Source organism: Parasteatoda tepidariorum, chromosome 2, assembly GCF_982258835.1.
Source record: "Parasteatoda tepidariorum strain Cologne lab strain chromosome 2, Ptep-v5.0, whole genome shotgun sequence".
NCBI classification, from domain to species: Eukaryota; Metazoa; Arthropoda; class Arachnida; order Araneae; family Theridiidae; genus Parasteatoda; species Parasteatoda tepidariorum.
Window position 1 is genome coordinate 92,131,564 of NC_141756.1, and position 18,243 is coordinate 92,149,806.

General features: G+C 29.1%; 1 protein-coding gene and 1 long non-coding RNA gene across 5 annotated transcripts in view; one reads left to right on the forward strand and one right to left on the reverse strand.

The window, feature by feature from the left end:
* The window catches only part of LOC122269843 (uncharacterized), a 34,400-nt gene extending 25,620 nt beyond the window's left edge, over positions 1-8,780 (forward strand). The window contains exon 3 of the long non-coding RNA XR_006225430.3: positions 8,643-8,780. This is a non-coding gene — a long non-coding RNA (uncharacterized LOC122269843). The remainder of the gene's footprint in view (positions 1-8,642) is intronic.
* Positions 1-18,243, reverse strand: part of LOC107453385 (calcitonin gene-related peptide type 1 receptor) — a 411,922-nt gene that overhangs the window by 10,325 nt on the left and 383,354 nt on the right. For all 4 annotated transcript variants that reach the window (XM_071177833.2, XM_087157756.1, XM_071177834.2 and 1 more), the window contains 5 exons: positions 16,969-17,032; positions 12,550-12,635; positions 8,685-8,820; positions 5,315-5,356; positions 3,183-3,266 (listed from right to left, as the gene is read on the reverse strand). In XM_071177833.2, coding sequence (XP_071033934.2) covers positions 3,183-3,266; positions 5,315-5,356; positions 8,685-8,820; positions 12,550-12,635; positions 16,969-17,032 — 412 coding nt within the window. The remainder of the gene's footprint in view (positions 1-3,182; positions 3,267-5,314; positions 5,357-8,684; positions 8,821-12,549; positions 12,636-16,968; positions 17,033-18,243) is intronic.

The window sequence follows — 18,243 nt, forward strand, 5'->3', positions numbered from 1 at the left end:
TTTAGTAGGAACAACATATGACGCAATGCTAAACGAATGGAATTTAGTTGTTGTTTATTTAGTTATTGTTATTAGTAGTTGTTGTTATTTGTTTTAGTTGTTGTTGTTTATTTAGTTGTATTTAGTTTCAATAACTTTTCTTTATAATGCAATAAAATCTGACGAGCAGCTATTTAAACGATCGAACACTTCGTTTGTTTATTTGCGGCTTGAAGTTAGGTTCGCAGAAAATGCCGTTCATGGGTTAAATTTAGTAGGAACAACACAACCTGTGACGTAGGCTATATTATACCCAATTGTTACGGCGAGAATCGGGGAGATTAAAGTTAAGACTTGTGACCCATTGCTGAAAATTTAAATGATCGTTTGCGCTTTTGCAGCATTGCAGAAAGTAGCCATTTTGAAACCAATTAAATTTTTTTATTAGTGAAAGTCACCTCTTTTTATTATTATATTTTATTAACTTATTTATTTCAATGAATATTAAAATTGTTTGTCACAACCTATAAACCCTTTCTCAATTAAATTATTTTCACATTTAGTTCAAAAATAGATTAACTTTTCTCTCTAGTTAATCTTAAATATGCTTATAAGTATATAGTATGCTTATAGGCAAGTGAGAAAGAATAAAAAAGACAGTTAAAAAAAAGTTTTGCTAGGTCTTTTAAACAGTGTTGCAACAGAAAAGAATGAACAAAACAGTTGCTTTTATTAGCCTAAAACATGAAAATAGTAGCCAAAAGCTAGGAAAATAGTTGCCTAAATAAGAACAAAAATTCAGCAAAAATATTACTAAAATTTTGTTAATGACTTAATTGTCATATACCATGTGATCCATTCAGTCAAGTTGGTGGCAAATATAATTTTTATATAAACGTAAACGTTTATATATATATATATATATATGAAAACTGATTATTCAAATTCGGAACTCACGCATCTAATATCGTATTAAATTTTTTTTTTTAAATCATGCGGAATTTTGTAGCACTAATCATATAAATGGCGATCCAGAAATGAAATAGTCTTACAATGGAGTCTGTGCAGATTGAACGAACTAAAAAGTAAAGACTCAAATTTGCAATTTAAATTTTCAACATTTTTAATTTTTTAGAAAAAAAAAGTTCAGTGTGTTCAGAAATTATCTTGTGGGGTGCAAATTTTCCACCCAATTTATGCTTTAAAAAAATACATTGCTAAGAGTACAGAAAAGTCTCCCAATAGTCTCCTTTTCCTGAAAATAGTTTCTTTTTTAACCTTTTCAGGCAAAAAAAAAGTTGCCATAGTCGCCTCATGCCAAAAATAGTTGCAAATAGTTGCATTTTAGTCGCCCGTGGCAACCCTGTTTAAATAAGAACGAAATTTTAAGAGTACCCAATCAATGTTTTGTTTCTTAAATACTTACAGCGAATTATTTAAACTAATTATTACAATCGACATTTTTATCTATTTGCGGACTAATATTCATATAGCAGAAACAATGCGTGTATGTTACCGATTCTTGTAGAAAATGAAAATGAATGAAGGTAATATTTGTTTTTCTTTATTTCAGTTATGATATTTTTAAGTAAAACATATGTTTTAGGTCGAAGTGTTATTAAGAAAATGTGTGACCTTCAGAAATGACCAAAATATCGATTTTTCCATTTTCAGTAGTAATAACAAATCGATATCATATGCCTTTAGACGAAAAAAGAATTTTCAATTATTTTCTTACCGATTAGTCTATCTTATTTTCGATAAAACTTTTTTGAATTCTAGTATCAATATCTAGTTTTCTCGTTTGTGCAATTACCGCGTAGAGTGTATCTGTTCGATCTAAATCTATTACCGATCACTCCAATTCTCGTTTATTTTTTTTTAAAGAAATTAAAAAAAAATCATGTTTTTAATTTATTTCGTATTTAATTTTGTGCCTAGCGTTTTCGCAATACTTTATATACATATTCTTTTGACTAACATTAAAAGTTTTTCAAGAAAATGTATATTTATTTTTATAAACGAAAAGTAACCTAAAATAAGAATTAAGTGAAGTAGAATGAAAAATTACGGCGAACAAAAAATATTTACTTTAAAAAGCTCTAAAAATTTATAAAAATATATTTTTTTGAGTAATATTTCGAAAAAAATTACCGTTAACAACATCCTTTCATTTATTGTTTTACTTGCAGAAAAACCGCTTTTCTTTCGTTATTCAATGAAAAAGTTTAGATGTGCGGAGAAATTTCGATATAAATGTTTAAACGTGAAGCGCTAGTTCGACTAATTACAAAATTGATACAAATGACCTATTTTTATCAGTTCTTAGCATATTAAATTAATTTAATATTAAAAGTTATTTGAATTATTACAGAAACAATCGAAAAAGGTTTTGCGTTTCATGTTTTTCAAGTTATGTTTTCATATTTTTCAAGTTATGGAATCACTTACTCATTACAAAATAAACCAAAGTTAAAGTTAGAACGTTATTACAGTAAATTTGTTTAGAAAAAAATTAGAAACCCTAGGACTTAAAGCCGTTTGATATTTTATACAAATTTATATCTATAAACAAACTGTCATTTAGCATAGTCACGTTTTATTCAATGTTTTAAAATATAAAGCTAAAGCACTCAAAATCATAACTGAGTAAATCTCAGAAATATAAAGTTAAAGCGCATGGTATATTTTTTCTGATTTTTATCAGATTAGATTTATTTTTTCTTAAACCGCTATTTCTACAAATAAAAAAAAACCAGACTGGTGGATTTGATTAAATAATTTAAAAATTTGTTTTTTTTTTTTCAGAAAAAAGGGCAAAGTTATGTATCGTGGCGTAAGACAAGCGTGGTCGCTTGTCACCTTTCAAATATAATCGATGATTTTTCTAAGAAAAAGAGAATACAAGGTTATTCATAATTCCCTGCGGAGTTTCGAAGCGTCATAGTAAAAAAACGAAGACGAATATGTCAAAAAAGAACATATAAAATTATTCCGAAAGTATTCAAGTTTTAATTTAAGCAGTTGCCGGTAGATGGCAGTACCATGCACCACTGAAGCCAGTTGTAGCAAAGAAAAATGGCGTTTACAGGCGGAGGGAATTATGAATAACCCTGTATTACAATTTAATGTTTTCTACTTTGATAATATAATTAGCATATACATAGCGTAATAGATAAATGTAAACAAGGAGCTAAACTTACAGATACTGTCGTAGCAGCATACGACATACGGCGTCCACGCATCAGCAATGCCTGATTCCACTTTTTGCGAATTAATGCTATGACCTGAATAAAAAACATAACTTAATGGTAAGAAACATAAGTTTAACATCTTAGACTTCATGTAAATATGATTTAAGCAAACTAAAACGAATTGGTGTTATTGTAAAAAATATCTTAAATGCAATGCACATTTGTTAAAATTATTTTTTTAATAACTGACCAAATGATTAAAAACATTATTCGATGGTAAAGAACATTAATTTGGCATTGTTTGGCTGATTACAAATGTAATATGCAGGGGTCTGTTCAGACATTTTATAAAAGGTCCGTTTTTCGTGAAATTGTAAAAAAATTACTCACATTCTTTCAACCAGAGTCCGCTTTTATGAATTTGTGCAAATAGGGTCCGTTATTGTAAAAAAAAACTTTTTCAAGGAGTTTTTAAATTGTAAAGACATACAAGATTATGCTCAACACTGTAAAATTATAATTAAGAAAATTAAATTTTAAAAAATAAACAACAATTGCTGTTTCTAAATTAGAGATGCAACATACAAATATTTGGTGTTTAGCCTATACTGCTGAACGCAAAATATTCATTTCGGACGAATAATGGAAGAATCATCTGACAAAGACAAAACTTAATTCGTTTACATCCATCTTTCTTGTTTTCTGCCCTGGAAAGGGTTTATTCGATTAACAAAATAATAATGAAGATAAACAAATTTGTGAAGGGTCTGATTAAAAGAAAAATCATTTTGTGAAGGGTCCGTTTTTAAGTTAAAATATTTTGTGAAGGGTCCGTTTTTATGAAAAGATATTTTGTGAAGGGTCCATTAACGGACCCAAATTTCTTCTAAACAGACCCCTGATATGTTTAACTTATTTAAAAGAATTGACATTTAGTTTGCTAATTATTTTGAAAACACATCAAAATAGATATATATTTATTTTTCTAATGACTGAACTACAATAAAAACATAAAGCTTTACGAATTGAAATATCTATTGCTTAACCAACTGCGACTTAACGATATTTAAAGAGAACTTTTCATTGGAAGTTTTATTTTGCTGAAAAATCCCGTTTTGCTCCTGTTATTCATTGGCAAAGCGGTGAATTGAGGAGAAATTTCTAAATAAATTTATTTAAAGGCGAAATACTCGGTTGATTAATAACAAAATTGATCTCTGAATTCTATTGCTATTGTGTTTTAAGTAATCATATATTTGTTGTATTAAATGTGAAGTTTAATACATGATCATTGTTCATTCGAAAGAAAATATGCATATACGCTGCGTTAGCCGTTTTAAATAATTTCTTTTTTCTTTTATGGAATTGCGGCTTTTATTCTCATAAATCTTTCAAGAATGTCGTTGTCGAGTGTCATTGTCTAAGAGGAATCTAAAGCTTTCTTAAAAGAAGTTTCATAACATATTGGAAGGATAAATCACAAAAGAATCTTATTCCTCCAATATAAATTCGAAGTTTATTAAAAGGAGATTTTTGCCTTGAATGTTAATTATTGCCTTTAAATTATCATTCCTGATAATTTTTATTATCAACTAGCCCTTTCCTGCTTGGCTAATAATTTAAAGAATACTACAGTTGTTTAGTCAAAGAGCAATTGAACAATCAGCATTTGAGAAGGTTATTAGAATGTTTTTAATTTTTACGTAATAATACTACATCACAATCAAAATATTAAAATTACGTAATTACGTACGTATAATATCAAAATATTAAAATTACGTAAATTATGCTATTTTATAAGGTGATCTAATTTTTAAATTGATTATATCGTTTTGGCATGAAATTTCGACATATAAGTGTGTCTGAAAATTCACACAGTCAGTCTACAATACGTTTATAAATTTTACAAATCCATTGAGCAAGGAAATGTCAGTTTTTTTTTCTTTTATAGCGTCAGTTGTCACAAATATTTCTAAAGTAAGGAAAATAGGCTAGTTTAATATAATTCAAAGAATAACTACTACGAATTAGATTTAAAAAAATGTTCATTATAGGTGTTGATATCTTGAGGTTGTTAATGGAATAATGCCGAACACCTCTAAATGAGTTAGTAAATAATAGTTTTTTAAATTATTTCTTACCTCGCCATTGAAGAAGCAGAAGAGTAGGGCTACCATGAGACCCTATGAAAGAAAACATAATATAAGAATAATTAAGAATCAAAATTAGTATTAAAATCGCTATATTTAAATAGGCTGAGATGAGATGAAAATACTTATTTACTGACGACTGAGCGAAATCTGTGGTACTTGAATTGAAAATGCTGATTTATTAACAATTTTATTATAAGTCTAGCAAATCTGTGGTTAATTAAAAAGTAATCCGAAGAAACTGAAACAGCAAGATATTACTTGATCTAAAATAACTTCATTCGCTTATGAATATGACAATTTGGAAATAAAAAGTCTACTTGTTTCAAGCGCAGAAAAATAGGCGTTCATTTTCAGGACTTGCCAGACATGAATGAGACGAAACAAAAGAGATTAGAAAAAGAAAAAAAAACGTAAAGTTGCCAACGAAAATGGAAAAATAAAGGTTAAAAACAAAATTAAAAAAGCCACAGTAGCCGAGAGCGAAAAAAAAATTTAAAATCAGAACGAGAAAAACCATAGTAGCCGAGAGGGGCAAATCAGATTAAAATGCATTGCAGCAAGCTATGGAACGGTGGTGAGAAACTAATACCGTTTACAAGGGAATCAGAATTCATATGAATAAAACAAAATTCCAGGCCATCAAGATGAGCTGATGTGACTGGGGTAGAAGTAATTTTGTCATTTTCGAAATAGAACTTATGTCCAAGATTCCAACAATATGCAGTAAATGATGATTTCTCGTATTTTTAATGATGGTCATATCTATTGGGTTCCTTAAGCTTAAATTTTTAATGCGTGTTTTGTTTGTCCAATGTAGCCTAGGTCGCACAAACAAGGAATGTGATAAATGGCCAAGCGTTAATAAAAATTAATATGATCTTTAATAGACTTAAATTTAATTTTGTTAACAGGCCTAAAATTGAATTTTAAAGCCAACCGGGTGCAGATATTATCAATTTTAATAACAAGCGGGTGGAACAAACTGTAAAGTAACAAGTTCTCTGCAAGGATAAGAGGAAGAGGGCTGTTAAGCAAGAACTGAGTCAACTATAGAAGAGTTAAATCAGAGGTAAACGAGCAAGTGAGCGGATCAGCGAGAGCAGAGGCAAGTGAGCGGATGAAGTTCAGAGTTCAAGGATGAAAAGTTAGAGCAAAGGTTTATTGCGAGGAAAACGAAGGTATGAAATGCAGACATTTTCTGAAAGGGGAATTAGAATTAGCATGAGGGAGCAAAGAGTTGGCAAAATATTTACGGTAAACAGAGCTGAAAAAATGATCTGGGTATTTAGCTGCAAGAACATCCGAAAAATGTAAAATAAGATGAATTTCTGCACCTAAAGTAAATTAAACATTAAGGTCAATCGAATTGTCAATCTTTCTCAGAAAAGAATATGAATGATCTTTCTTGATATTGTTTCTCTTTTTTAGTAATGTCCTCATTTCAGGCGCTATTGATTGTTTAAAACTACGTTTGCAATAATTTCACTACTTTTTTTTATAGAAATTGAAGATGTTCTCTTGTCAATTCCTGTATTGAGCAAAATTTTTTAAACTCAATGGTGATTTTATAACGAATTGAGAATTTAGCCATTGGCGACCCCATCTCTCTCATTCTTTGTGTCTTTTTCATGCATTATTTCGAAGAAAAATTATTTAAATTGTTCAAATTCTCATGGTGGAAAGGATATGTTGACGATACTCTTGCCTTACTACTCAGTGATACTGATTTTAATGAGTTATTTTCTGTTGTCAACTCAATTGATCGTAGTATTTAATTTACTTTAGATGCGGAAATTCATCTTACTTTACCTTTTAGGGATGTTGTTGCAGTTATATACCCTAATCATTTTCTACTCCTGTTTATCGTAAACATTTTACCATCTCTTTGCTCCCTCGTGCTAGTTCTAATCGCCCTATTTTCAGAAAATGCCTGCATTTCATACTTGCGTTTTCCACGCATTTAAACCTTTGCTCTAACTCTTACTTTAACTCCGAACTTAACTTCATCCGATAGCTAGCTACTTACCATGAATTCAACACGTCTATAGTTGATTCGGCTCTTGCTAAACTCACTAGACCTAAACAACTGTCTATCTCTAAATCTTGCAGAGAACTTATACTACCGTATGTTCCTCCCGTTTGTGATAAAATTGATAATATCCTCTCCTGTTTTTTTAAAGTCAATTTTAGGCCTGTCAATAAAATAAAATGTAAGTTTCTTAAAGATCCTATTAACAGTGTGGTCTTGTCTACATTGGACAAACAAAACATGCTTAAAAATTTTGACTTAAAGAACCTGATAGATAGGTCCGTAATCGAGATATCTGTTTTGAGGCATCATCAAATGAGGCATATTGCTGGAATCTTGAAGATAACGACAGCAATGCCATGATTATTTCTACCATAGTCACATTAACTCACCTTAATGTTCTGAATCTTGATTTATTCATTTGGATGCCGATTTTCTTGTTAACGTGATTAGTTCCTTATTAACTCTCCATTGCTCGTGGAAATACATTTTACCCCGATTTGCCTCTCTTGTCCACTGGAGATTTTCGTGTTCTATTTTGCATTTTTTTTTCTCTCTCGGACATTTCGGTGTTTCTAGTTTTATTTCTGACCTTTATTTTTTTCATTTTCGCTTGCAACTTTACGTTTTATATTTCAAATCATTTTTGTTTTGTCTCATTCACGTCTGTAAGTCATGAAGATGGACGCCATTTTTTGCACGCTTGAAACATGTCGACTATTTATTTCCAATTTTTTATTTTATTTTTGAAGGGAATAAAGTTTTTTTTTTAATTAAGTAAGTCTGTAGTTATTTCAATATTTCAGTAATGAAATTTATTTCAAATTTCAATACAACCATTCTATTTTAATTAGTAAATTAAGTACATTATTATTCAAATAAATCTTGATGCTGTTAGTCGCATACAATTTTTAGTTTGTATTTACAATATTAATTAACAATAATTGATTTTAGCTCTACGTAGTGAGATTTAATATCTAAACCACTTATGGTTAAAAAAGGAAAAATGGTTAGATTTTTTTGAAGATATCTATTTAAAGATTGTATAGTTATTTTATTTTATCATTTTTTTTTGTTTAAAGTAAATGTTTTTTTAAAAAGTAATTCGATACAATCAACATTTAGCAATGTTTTTTAAATTGATTCCTAACGCAAATCTTTAATCATCTCGATGCATGAGTAAATTGATTTATAAACCTTTTTTTTCAAACTCCCAACTAACTTATTATTTTTTACCTTAACACGCATAAACTTTCTTATTAATTACTTTTATCATTACTCCAACAGGCACTTCCAAGAATGTAAACATATGATTTGCATAATTATTACCTGGAATGATGTGACTATGGCTGAGAGAGTCTCATAAATGGCTTCCCCTGGAGATCTTGGCACTGGCCGAAAAGGAGTTACGACATAATGCAAACCCAATAATGGAATAAGAATTAGGGTTGCACGAACTGCTTTCCTGAAAATAATAGTGTATGCAATAATTTAGTATTCAAAACAGTTCTGTTTTTAGTGTGAGATCTGTAATAATATCAATGTAACAGAGTAATTTATTGTCATGAAAATTTAAATTGCTGTTTTTTTAAACGTAATTTATTTTCTATGTTCTTTTATTGATAAAGTGAACATTTCTTTGCATATATTAATTATTTTGCACTTATTTTAACTGTTTGGTTATTTATTAAATGCTTTTTTTTTTTTACAGATTTTCACGCTATTATCCCTGTTAAGGATATTTTGTTTATTTACTAACTTTAAAGAAATTTCTATAAAACGTTGAACAAGAACTGCAGATTTAAATGCTATTTGAAAATGTAATTCATATAGATATTCAAATACTGATTCACAAAGGCATGAAAAACTTTTTTTATAAGGATATTTAAATAGCGGCAATACATAGATAGTTAAGATATTTTGCAAGCACATTTAAATCGCTGCTTTACCCAGGGAGCCCGGATTCATTGTATTCTACAGACATTCTATACTCTTTTGAGAGATTTTTTTTTTAGTTATCCTTATAGAGAGCGCTTGTTGGCATCTAAGTGCACGCCAAATGGATGATAGGCTCTCAGCGCGAACGTATATCAATATCACCAACTCTTGAAACAACGTTGCCCTTTTCTTTGCTTGCTTTCTTAAAACGTGTGAAATGAAGAAAATAAAGCTTATTAAAAAATATATGCCCTAAATATATGCCCTGCACAAAAGCTGGCTATAAAGAAACACAGTTTGAAATTGGAGCATACAAATTCGAAGCCGTTGATAGCTTCACCTATTTGAGGTCTAAGATTAACAACAAAAATGACACTACACAAGAAATACACACGAGAATCACGATGGCCAATAAGTATTTTTATGGCCTAAGAAAATATCTTAAGTCAAGCCTAATAAAAAGAAAAACAAAAGTGTTACTCTATAAATGTCTTATACGATCAGTGCTTACATACGCATGTGAGACCTGGACAATGACCCGTGGAGATGAAAATATGATAGCTAGTTTTGAGAGAAAAATACTGCGAAGCATTTTTGGTGGAATAAGTAAAAACGGTACCTGGTTTAGAAGATCAAATACGGAACTCTACAAAGCATATAAAGAACCTGATGTCATTAAATTTATCAAAATTCAAAGGATTAAATGGGCAGGCCACATTATAAGAATGGAGGATAGCAGGACAACCAAAAAAGTTTTCTGTGCCAGGCGAACAGGTACAAGAAAAAGAGGACGACCAAACCTAAGATTTTTAGACTGCCTTGAAAAGGACCTACAAATTTTAAAGATAATTAACTGGAGAACCTTGGCTATGGGAAGAATGTCTTGGCATAGGCTTGTTGAGAAGGCCAAGGCCCATCCTGGGCTGTCGTGCCAATGAGAAGAAGAAGAAAATATATTGTTTCGTTGATAAGAATTGTTTATTAATTATAATATAAATAATATATAATATTATAAATAAAACCTAAATATCGTAACAAATATGCGCCTTTCTGTTTGAATTTAAAGAAACTGATGAAATAATAATAAACATTGTTTCTTGCAGACGAATTTCTTCTACAGCGAAGCAAAAAAAAATAGTTCTTTATCTCTCCTTTGATTTGCTGTCAGCATAAGACGCGCCATTTTCATTGGTTCAATCTAACCCAATGCTCTTACAACGTCTTATGGTTGTTTCTTTGTCAAGAATGAATGTTCACTTTATTTATCAAAATATATCGCCAAATCGACGATTCTATACGAAACTATAACCCTCTTTTAATAATTCTATGATATACACCAACCTATAATAACGGAATAGACACTTTGAGTTTTTGACATTTTCTAAATTTCTCAAAAGATACTTAAAGGATCATTTTATAACTTTATAGATGTTTTAGTTCAAGCAATTTTTCATACCTCGCAATAAGATTTAAAGCTTTCAGAGGTTTGGGAGATCGACAGTAAATTACGAAAGGAAACATGTATTTTTGAACACCCTATGCTAGAAAAACAAGCAATAAACTTGTAACTTGTGTCAATTATTTATTAATTTTTAAATGTTTATTTTTATAAATAGAATTTGAAACTTAAAGCTCCTATAAATGTATAGTATAATATTCAGAGTCTTCTCGAAGCTTTAGCTTTCTACCTAGAGTAGAGCTAGAGCAATTATCTACAATTTATAGGCTCCAAGTGCCTAGGTTAAAATTTCATTTTTTTTTTGTTATATAATATAATTATAAGTAACACCAATTATTTTAAAACACCTATATCACACACATTATTTAAAATAAATTTTCTTATATTTTTACTGTTTGAAGAAACATTTTGTGCAATTTGTTGGAATATTAATAAAGCAGTAGTTTCTCTTTTATTCTAAAGTATTAATTCAGATTTAAAACTAATTATTTTACAAAAATTGAAAAAAAAAATTATCTAAAATTATACAACAAATCATGATTAATATGATAGAATTATTCTTACCTTTGTAGAATATTTTTATTATTTTCCTAAAATATTTTTTATTTGATTGATACAAAATATTATATAAAAATATTACTAAAAATATATTAATAAACTATATCAATAAAAAATATTATATATTGATAAAATAGAAAGTCATATTACATTCATATATAACTTATATTTTCGCCTAAAACAGGACAGTGCTGAATCTGTTTTATCGATTGATTTTATATGAGGTTAACTATTTGCTTCAGCAATGAAATATAGCTGCATGTTGGAGAACTCAGTGCCATGTTTTTCTTTATGGTTTTATAGCTAGACATTAGAACATTGGCGAGCAATCATTCGGCTCAAATCTGTCACCAGCTGTCGCCAAATCTTCTGATCGATGACTTAATATCGTTCTATAAAATTTAATTAATTTCTTCGCCGCAAACTGAGAATACTTAACGGAAGTTTTCTTTTTTTTAATTTTGACCAATTAATATAGGACACAAATGGAAAACGTTTGATAAACGTTTTAAAGTTAGAACGATAACTTTTTATTTAATTATATAATCTTTATCGTAAGTTAAATCAAGTGAAAATCAATAGATAAAATAAAATTAAATTTTGTTTAATTTTTTATTATCTTTTAAAGATAGATATAAACCTAATTAAGATAATCGGAAAAAAATGTACTGGAATATCACTAAATTAAACTGAGTAAACGCAGTAAGTTAAACTTATTAAACTAAAATATTTGACATTTTTTAAAATTTTGTATTATTTTGTTTAACTAGTCTATTAATATGCTAGTTAGTGAAAAACTGTATATCAGTTTCTGTTGTGTCTTTTATTATTTTTTTTATTAGTCCTTCATATTTCGAATTTAAACAAAGATTCGCTTTAATCATATTAGATTATAGTATAAATCATAATAAATGCTAAAAAAAAATTCTTTTGAGTTCCTTTATTAAGACTTTCGTTCTGGTGCTAGGGTTTTGAATATCTATAATTGGTGTTACTTATTAGAATATAAATTACGTTTAAACGAATGTTAAAATTTAAAAGCAAGCTCATAAAATTATATTGCTAAAATATTTTAGGTAATCAATTAATCGATTTTAAAAATTGTCAGTATATATCGTAAAATGTACTTATTTTATTTGTAAAATATTTATTTCTTAAAGCTAAAATAAATTGTATTTCTTGAAAAAAAAATTGTACAAATAATCTGACTATACAAAGAAAAAGGAGAAACATAAATACCTAGTTTGATGCGTATCGGGCGAATTAACAGCTCGCAACTTGGTTACCAGGACTCTGACGATATTGACAAGAAATATGAAATTCAACTATAAAAGAAATAAAAATACTTATATGAACAGAACGAACTCGAGATCAGATTTTTTCCGTTCAAAAGGTATTCTTTGGAAATTTCTAGCTCAATACGATCAAGAAAACTATGAATGCAATTTTTTCTGTGTTTTTTCATCAGCAAAATTATGTATAAACTCATACCAATTTTTCTATTATAAATAAAGCTAATATGTAAACTTAAGCTATTTTTGCTATACGTTATTCCTCTTCTTGATTTTTTTTGTCTCCTTCAATGTTTTACATTTATCATTTAATATCAAAACCTAAATGTTAAAAACTATTTTAAAAATAAGACTGTATTTTAAGAAATAAATACATAAAAGGAAAAAGGTTATCAGTGTTTCTACTTTCAGTATTTTTTCAATAAAAATCCTTCAATATTGGTCGTTGAGGTAGATCATTCAAACCATTACATTGAAAATATCGTATTGACTATTAATTAAAAAGAAATGAAATGATTTGTACCTATACACTAGCGTGCAAAAGTCTTTGGTCAAAATGATTATAATAGATGGTTGATTGGAAATGTAGTAAATAATGTATAATTTTATTCTTAAACATTCTTAATATGCTTGTCAACCAGAAAGCAAAGTTAGCGCTTTGAAAGTCACTTTAAATCAAATGCAATTTTTATATCAGTTGGGTATTTCGTGAAGCGATTTTCTTACATTTAAGAATTAGATGTAAATTCAATTGAAAGATACAATTTTAACAAATAAGCATAAGTTTTGCATATTTATTTACGGAAATCGTGATTTTAAATTTAATTTAATATTGAAATTTATTTTCGAAGAAGTAGTTCTTACAAGATTCGAATTGTATAAAAAATGAAATATTCAACTGAACTGAGTGCAAAGATTTAAATTTAATCCAAAGAAGATTACATTTTCCATTAAATTGCAAGTAAAAAATTCTGAAATCAAGCGTAATATATATGTTGGCTTGACTAAATAAAACGAAAATCATCTCTACTAAAAAAAAGAAAAAAAAAAGACATAGAAAGGTAAAAATGCCTTTCACGCGTTGACCAAAAACTTTTGCATGCTAGTGTATGCAAAACAAACATTTTAAAAATACTTAATCTAATGAAGATTCAACTACGCAATCAGTATTTATTTAAGACAAAAATAAAAGCAATGTTCATGCAAAATAAAATTTACGTAAATTGGATTCTCAAGATTGATACTTGCTGATTTAAAAAAAAAAGGTAAACTAAAGGTTTTCTATCTTTTAAATAACATAAGTAAAAATAGAATTGACAACTTTTGTGAATAACAGGTTGCATGAAAGTTTATTAGGATGGTTATAACCGCATCATTTCTTTGACAAGGGGGCCGTTCAAAAAGTACGTACACAAAAATGGAGAAATTCTAACCCCCTCCCCCCTTCGTACATTACAGTACGTAAGGTCTTACTCCCCCTCCTTACAGTACGTACATTTTATCAGTCTACCCCCCTTTTTTCATAAAAATTAAAATAATTATGTTTAAAATAAAATTAAATATTTATTTAAAATAATTTATTCATTTAAACAATAACACCCAACTTTATCTTTGAATCAATAAATAAAACAATCTTATTTGATCAACAGGGGTCTGTCCAGACATTTTGTGAAAGGTCCGTTTTTTGTAAAATTGTGAAAAATTTACTCGTAATTTGTGAATATAAAATAAACGTTAAGTCACATTCTTTCGACCAGGGTCCGCTTTTGTGAATTTGTGCAAATAGGGTCCGTTACAGCAAAAAAAATACTTTTTCAAGGAGTTTCTAAATTGCAAAGACATACAAGATTATGCTCAATGCTGTAAAATTATAATTAAAAAAATTAAATTTTAAAAAATAAACAGCAAATGCAGTTACTAAATAAGCGATGCAACATACAAATATTTGGTATTTAGCCTATACTGCTGAACGCAGAATATTAATTTCGGACGAATAAAGGAAGAAGCGTCTGCGGAAGACAAAATTTAGTTCGTTTACGTCTGTCTTTCTCTCCCCCCCCCCTTCCTGGGAAGGGTTTATTCGATTAACAAAACAATAATGAAGATAAACAAATTTGTGAAGGGTCCGCTTTAAAGATAAATTATTTTGTGAAGGGTCCGTTTTTAAGTTAAAATATTTTGTGAAGGGTCCGTCTTCATGAAAAGATATTTTGTGAAGGGTCCGTTAACGGACCCAAATTTCTTCTAAACAGACCCCTGATCAACATAATTATTTCTTACAACCAATACAATTAACCTGCAGTATTTTCCCAAGGACATTCCAGATGCTTCTCGAGAGACACCAATTCAGCTTTACTCTTGTCTGCGACTGATGAAAATTTTAGATTTATCTTCATCAACGAGATCATTTTCGATCCACTCTGCATCATCTGCAAACCAGGAAATTGTTTCGGAGAATGACCAAAAGTTCTTTCTGTCGACGAGCTGCTACACGAACTGGTCTTACTTTGTTGATTTGCAAAGAAGATTTGCATATTTTCTTGTGATGTTTCAAACAAGTTAAAGATCCAAAATATGTACCACAAGTAGAACAAATTTTGCGTTTAATATCACCTTCTACCGATGGATATGCTGGGTCATATGGTATTTCTGTAATGGTGCCAGGTGCCAGGTACCAGAAAAAGTTTCGGGGAAAGTTTGGTGTTTGCAATTTTTTATTTTGCGAGACAACTTTGAGAACTGATTTACTCATTCTAACAAGTAGTCGCAGTGTGAAATAAAAATACAAGAACAAACATATGTATAATACATGTGTAGGAAAAAGACAAATTTAAATTTGGTGTATGCTTATAATGTACGTACTTTGTATAATCCCCTCCCTCCCCTTCGGGATGTACGTACTTTTAGAAGGGCCCCTATGGTTATTTTCAGTATCTTGATCATATAAAAAGATGAACTTTTTCTGTGCAACTTTAAGATAGGGAAATTTTTGGGGATTTTAGGATTTAGGTTTACCTTTGAAAATAACTGCATATGCAGTAAACTACTAAAATAAAAATTTTGAGAGGCTCAATTAAAATTCTTATTTATTATTTACGTCAGACCACATCATAACTTCAACACTCTCACAAAAGATTAAATATTTAACAGTGATTTAAAAACTACTCGAATAATCTGATGCTTAATTAATTGAAAACCTTACATTGAAAAAAGAGCCTAAATATAGCATTTTAGGACACAAACTATTTCAGTTATTCAGATTTTTTTTGAATAGCTATGTGAAGCTTTCATCGAAATTTAATTATTTTATTTGCAAATGGTATAAAGATAATGAGTCAAATTGGATAATCAATATCATGGTAAATAATTAGACAACTAAAAGGTGACAGATATTAAAATATAAATGTAAGATATTTAAGAATACCGCGTAGTAATTACAGCGAAAATGAGCCTGATGCGATAATGAATATGTGTCGTAACTAAATAATTCCAAATCCTTTGATGTAGAAAAGTCATTAAATTCTTTGAAAAATTAAGAAATTTTTCCCTTTCACCTTGCTTGTTTTTCATTCCAAGAATTAATCATAACTCATAATTAAAGTGTGTTTAAAGGGATTTGTTCTTGATCTTTAATTAAATTAATTTACACTATTTTGAACTCTGGCTGTTTTGTGATTGCAAATGGAATTCAAACCTTAAGCCTGAAGCACACAGAAAACCTTTTTTTTTTGTATGCTGATATTGCCTTTTTAGAAGAAAAAAAAAGAACGCTATTTTTAATGATATAATGAGAAAAAAATAGCAATCATGGTATTGTGAAAGAAATAGTGCATAAAAAATTCAATTTAATAATAAAATTCTGCTTGTTAGATAGCTGTTAATTAAAATTATTCAAATAAGATTATAGAAAAATTAAAAGAATATTTGCTCAACAAAGTTTAAGTTAATTGGAATTTTAAGGAAAAAGATCCTTATTTTAATACTAACAAAATAATTGAAACCGTTATACTATTACGGTTTCAAATATTTAACGGTTTCAGTAGTTTTATTAAACTATTTAATAAAACTTCTGTTAAAGTGAACTTAAAACAATATTACAATTTACAACAATTTAAATTATTAAGCATCTGATATAAGTTAAATTACTAAAAAAGCTATAATATATTGTGGCTTTGTTTTAAAAATTAACGTTTGGATAAAAATTAAGTTATATTAGAAAAGTTTTATTAAAAAATACCACTTTAATGTAACCAGGGTTTGCAGAAGAATGTTTGACAAACAATGCCTAACTAAAAATTAATAACGCCTGTATTAAAAACTTTGTTTCTGATTTACTTATAACAGCGATATTAAATGAATTTCTTACCAACATAGAGATACACACTGGCCCAGAAATTATCCAAGAATAGTTACTTTCTTCAATCCAACAACTGAAAGAAAGTTTTCAAAAATTAGCATTTAATTTATTTTCATGGGATACAGAATGAAGAAAAATACGCAAAGTGATCCTGAAAAACTTTCTTGTTATAAATTGTTGCTTAAAACTATAACTGCATGGAAAGAAACGTTAAACGACTGTATTTATTTAAAAGAAAATCTATTCTCTTTTTGTTTCTTAAATCTTTTCTTTTTGCTTCTTTTCTGAAAGGATCTCTTTTCTAATTTAAGACATCTGCGCTTATTTCTTATTAGCAACAGACAACAACAGACTTATTTGCACCTCTGCAACTAGATTTTTTGTTTAAAAAAATTTAAAGATATTTCATTTCATTCTATACAGTGCAATTATTTTAATTTGCATTCTAAATAATACACAGTATATGAAGATTTTTTGTAATTATTATATTTTTATAATTTAAAAATATTATTATGTAGCCGATAGATTATTGTTAAACTGAGACTATACCTATCTGAAAGAAGACTCTTCATCTTCAATAGCTGATTGGGCATTCTTTATATTCGAAATCCAGTCTTCACTCTGCCCAAGGCATAAAATCATGCCTTCACATTACTCGAGTCGCAAGATTCATTCTACCTAAGTCCCAAGATCTTATCTACCAGAAACATAAAGTCATACATATCCAAACACGAGATCTCGAATTAAGAATACCTGAAATACGACATTTTGTCGTCATATACCCGAGATACAAGCTCTAACCTGCACGAGCCTCAAGATCTGGCTGGTACGTCAACCGAGGCACGAGATCTTGTTTTTTTGCTACCCAAGTTTTGAGATCTAACCTATCAGAGACAGAAAATCTTACCCTCATGTTGCCCGAGGCACGAAATTTTGTCTTCGTGTTATCTGAAACGTGATATTCATTCTACCCCAGACACTAGACTACTCGAAACATGAAACCTAACCTAACCAGACACGAGATCTTAAATTAACGTCACTCGGAACACTACATCTTGTCTTCACGTAACCCGAGATACAAGGTCTAATTTATACGAGACACGGAACTCGAGATCTTGTCTATACGTCAACCGAGAGACAAGATCTTGGTTTTAGGTTACCCTAGCTATGAGGTTTAAATAGTCCGAGACAAATGATCTTACAATCACGTTACCCGAGGCACGAGATCTTGTCTTCACATTATCCGAGACGTGAGATTTATTCTACCTGAGATACGAGATCTTA